The sequence below is a fragment of the Lipotes vexillifer genome, unplaced genomic scaffold (genome assembly GCF_000442215.2).
Source record: "Lipotes vexillifer unplaced genomic scaffold, Lipotes_vexillifer_v1.1 scaffold815, whole genome shotgun sequence".
NCBI lineage: Eukaryota > Metazoa > Chordata > Mammalia > Artiodactyla > Lipotidae > Lipotes > Lipotes vexillifer.
In genome coordinates, this window is record NW_006773723.1 from 1,923,859 (window position 1) to 1,928,722 (window position 4,864).

Below are 4,864 nucleotides of genomic sequence, written 5' to 3' on the forward strand. Positions count from 1 at the left end.
GTTACTAAAACACAGATGTTCAGTTACTGTCTTAAAATACTTTGTGATAAAGTTAACTCTGCCATCATTGATCATTGTTTCCACTGGGACCTGGAAACTTGGAGCTGGTAAACCCTGGCCCTCCCTTCCCACATAACCATGGAAAGTTTTTAACTACTGATAAAACCATTTAATGGTATCCTGAACAACTTCATCAAAAGCCAAACCATTCATAGACCATTTAACACCTTTTAAATTCTTCTCAACTGTCTGGGATTTTTTGTTGTTGTTACTGTTCTGTTTGGGAATTTTTCTGGCTTTTGTTTTGTGACTTGATCTAGCAGTTGGACACAATACTGGCCTTGTAAAAAAAAAAAAAAAAAAGACCCTCGGGTTTTTTGCAAAGTTCTTGTTTACCGTTAAAACAAATTTAAATGCAGTGTCTTAATTTATTCTGAAAATACTGAGAAGCCAACATAGCAGTCAGAGTGGAAAGAGAATGCCCTTGTTTCTCCCTTTCCCCACGTCCCCAACTTGTGAAATAGAGCGTTTTATATAGAGACTTAGGAAAGTACCCCAGATCCCTACGGAGCAGTTACCTGTGTGGCAATTTCAAAGGTGGATGGTGAGACTTTGCAGTTGGGGCAGTCGTAGTTCCGACTGGTGGGAAAATGGTCCTCCGCCAAGGGCTGTAGCTGGGGCCGGAGACCGCGGCGCGGGTAGGCGGAGGAGAGGCGGCGGCCGGGATTGGCCGGCGGCGGAGGGGGCGGGGCCGCGGAGAGGAGCACTCAGCGCAGCCATGGCCGCTCCTCGCGACAGGGTAGCGCACTTGCTGAGGCAACTGCAACGCGCAGCGTGAGTGCGGGCGGCGCGGGCTGGCGGGCAGGGGATCGGAGGGTGCGGCCGAGCCCACGCAGCCCCCGGGGAGCAACTCGCCCGGGCCGGCACGTTCTTCCTCGTGTCACTTTCGAGAAGTTGGGGACCGGGTACCGCAGTGCGCGGCGGCCTGGACGGCGCTGTCTGTGTGCCAAGCAGCCAAGCAGCCAAACGGCCAAGCGCGGCGCGATGAGGCTGCTTTTCCTCTGCCTGATCTGCGGTTTAGGAAAGTAAGGCCCAGAGAGGAGAGCGCCTGGTCCCAGATCTACGCAGGCAGCGGAGAGCTTGGAACAGTGACCCAGAGAAATGCATGTATCCAATCGACACATACGTATCGGGTGTATGTAATGTGCCCAAAACTATTCTAGGTGCTGGGGATGCAGCAAAGTCTAGCAGGGAATTGCATGAGCGGACAGGAGTGAAACGGGCCTCTGCAGAATGCAGCGGACAGAGGGTGTAGAAGAGAGAGGGATGAGAGAAATCACCAGGAGCTTGACTCCCTGGCATGTACAGGGCAGGCAGGGTATTAAACGTTATGACACGTCTGACTCGCCCTCCAGAAATGCCAGGTACATAGTAGCTGCTTGATAAATACTTGTTGAATGTGCACGTGCACAAGTCCGCCTGGGAACACATGGGGAAAAAATGAGCTGACAGGTGGAGATAAATCGGGGGAAAGGAGGGGACTAGAGAGGAATTTCAGGCAAAGGGAAGAGCAACACCAGAGGCAAAAGCCGTAGTTCCAGGATCTAAAAGTAGCTAAAGACTGGACCTACCATGATAGGAGGACGTGAGGAAAGAAAAAACAGATGGCGAAAGACCATGAATTAGAAAACAGCCAAATTTACTGGGCACTTACCAAGCACAGGGCGCCGTCCTACACACTTTACGTGTATCACTAATAATAACTCTAATCCTTACGACAACGCTATGCCAAGCTGAATTATTATCCTATTACAGATAAAAAAATAAAGGCATGGAGAAAAAATAATTTGCCCAGTGTCATACACTAAGCAAGTGGCACACCCATAATCTGGACCCAGGTGTTCTGGCTTCACTGTCCTTGTTCTCAGTCCTATGCTAAGGAATTTTAATTGCGTCCTGTAGATAATAGAAAGCTGTTGAAGCAATAGTCCTCACTGTGAAACATACTCTTTGAGATGCCCCATGAAAAAAGAATCCCATGGCCAGATAAGTTTGGGAAACTAACCAACTGCTGCATCACCCTATGGAGAGTCAGGATATATGTCAGCTCACGAAGAGCACTGAGAACTCCTGCAGGGAAGAAAAGAAACAAAAATTTAGCTGTATTTAAATTCTTTGTTCTAAACCTGTGTCATCACAGAACTCTTTATCAAGCAACCCCATTCATATCCCTTGGAACCAATGTCATGTAGCACGTGTTTTTGGAATAGCTGCATGCAAAGGAGGGTGGCATGATTAGAATTAAGCTGAAGCTTTCTGGTGGCAGTGGAGAGGAAAGACTGGAGGTAATTGTCAGGCTCCAGCTAAAAGGCACCAAGGAGTGGCAGCTGGTACAAGAGGGTAGATATAAGAAAAATTGGTTGGAATCAGCAGGATTTTGTATCTGATTAGTGAGACAGAAGTGGAGGTTTCTGGCTGGGGCATCGGTAAACAGTGGGGCCATTTACCAACATAGGGACTGTAAACTTTAGGAGGAAGATGATAATCATTTTGAGTTGGACATGCCTCACGCACATCCAGGTGAAGACCCCGAGCAGGTAATTGAATACACTGTTCTGGAGCTCAGGAGCAGGTTGGAAACACACCCATATATAGAGGGCAGTTGACACAATGGACGTAGAAGCAAAGGCCTTGACAAACTGTATTCCTAGAAGAAAAGGGCTGAGGATGGAGTCCTGCGGAGCAGCACTGTGTGGTGCTTTGTTCTTTGCATTTTTTTTTTTTTTAATCCCATGTAGAAAGTGAGAGATTGCAGGTAAAAATCTTGGAAAATAGGAAAATGGTATCATTGGGCCCACATTTTGCCCAGGGAAAGTCTGCCAGAGCTGAGGTGAAGCTGTGCCCACCTGCTTTGGACAGGGCAGCACTCCAGCTTCCTGAGAGACAACTCCCTCCACCCCAGGGCGGCCCACCACTCAGTCCACACACACAGCAGCTGTGCTGACAGCCAGCTGCTCTGGCCTCATTTCCATTACCTGCTGGCCTCTTTAGGCACTTGGATTTGCACATGATTTGCACTCTGACTGCTGGAAAAGGAACCAGCATTAAAGGATAGGAGGGGTGACCAAAGAGGTGAGAGGAAGGAAGGGAAGGAGGGAAGGACAGTTTGCAGTGCTCTCATCCCCAGGGTACCACAGGGAACCAAGCAGCCTAACATCCGTGGGACTTAGTGGGGGGGGGGGGGGGGGGGGGGGGGGGGGGGGGGGGGGTCAGGCAGGGCAGATAATAAATAATAAACTAGTAAGTAAAACTTAGAGTATATTTGATACAGCTATAGGTACTAAAGAGAAAGAGAAAGCCAAGGGGGATGGGGTGTTGGAGGAGAGGATGCAATTTTAAAGACAGAGAAAACCTCAACTACTTACAGTTTCCTGTGGCTGCTGTAGCCAATTACCATGAACTTAGTGGCTTAAAACAACACACATTTATTATCTTACAGTTCTGAAGTTCAGAAGTGCAAAATCAGTTTTCCTGGGCCCAAATCAAGGTGTCGGCAGGGCCACATTCCCTTCAGAGGCTCTAGGGCAGAGTCCATAATCTTGCTTTTAACAACTTCTAGAGCTGCAGCGCCTGCATTCCTTTGCTGGTGGCCCCTTCCTCCATCTTCACAGCCAGCAACGTCGCATCTCGCTTCAGCGGTCACGTTGCCTTCTTCTGTGTCAAATCTCCCTCTGCCTCTTTCTTAGAAGGACACTGTGATTACCTTTAGGGCCCACTCAGATAATCCAGGATAATCTCTCCATCTCAAGATCCTTAACACATCTGCAGAGTCCCTCTTGCCACACAAAGTAATATTGACAGGGTCCAGGGATTAGGACCGGAACAGCTTTTGGGCTCAGCTCAGCACACTCACCGGGGAAGTAACTGTTACAGAAGGACCAGTGAAAGGGGGGCGCAAACCACGTGGCTCTCTGGGGCTGTATCTGGAGGTGGAGCATGCCTGGCATGGTTCCAGGACAAGGTGTCTGGATCAGACTGAGCGAGAAGGAGATGAGGCCAGAGACACGGTGGGCATGTCGGGGTGGCCAAGGATGACCCTAAGGTTTTTGGCCTAAACAACCAAAGTTGAAGTTGTCATTAAGCTGGGATAAGGAAGAGGCTTTGAGGGGAAGACCAGGAGTCTTAGGGAAAATGTGAGATGCCTAACAGACATTCAAGTGACGATGTCGAGTAGGAAGTTGATTCTGGAGTTCAGGAGAGAGGTCTAAACAGAAAGAGTAAAGTGGGAGTCATCAACATAGAAGGTGATCAAGGCCACGGGACCAGGTGAGGTCACTCAGGGAGTGAGTGAGTGTGGAAAGAAAAGAGAAGGATCTACGGGCTGAACGCTGGGACCCTCCAGCATTTAGAGTCAAGAGCATGAAAAGAAACTAGGCCAGGAGCAGCCAGTGCAGTAAGAAGAAAACCAGGGAATTGTGTCCTGGAAACCAAGGGAAGAAAGTATTTCCAGGGAGGAGGGAGTGAATGGGAGGATGCAAATGACAGGTCTGAACTGAGAACTGAGTGTATTAGCACCAGGGGGAGGGCCTTAGGGACCTGGTAAGTTTGTCAGTGGAGACATGGGGCAAAGGCTCATTGGAAGATGTTCCAGAGAGACTGGGAGAAGAGAAATTGGAGATAGCAGGTGTAGTCGGCTGAAGGGAAGGGGGGAGGCCAGGGGGAACAGTGGGAAAGGGCGGGGGGGACAAGAGGAAGTTGTTGGATGATGGTTGATATAATATGCGGAAGTCAACATTTTCCTACTGATGGATCAGATTTAGGGGGAGGGGGATTTTTCTTTTTTTTTTTTTTTTTTTTTTTCAGT

At 48.9% G+C, this 4,864-nt stretch overlaps 1 protein-coding gene across 2 annotated transcripts in view; it reads left to right on the forward strand.

The window, feature by feature from the left end:
- Nucleotides 1-764: 764 nt before the first annotated feature.
- The window catches only part of ADHFE1 (alcohol dehydrogenase iron containing 1), a 34,241-nt gene continuing 30,141 nt past the window's right edge, over nucleotides 765-4,864 (forward strand). Inside the window, exon 1 of one of the 2 annotated variants that reach the window (XM_007448478.1) lies at nucleotides 765-834. In XM_007448478.1, coding sequence (XP_007448540.1) covers nucleotides 779-834 — 56 coding nt within the window. In that variant the 5' untranslated portion in view covers nucleotides 765-778. The remainder of the gene's footprint in view (nucleotides 835-4,864) is intronic. The other variant, XM_007448479.1, reaches the window with a different exon arrangement.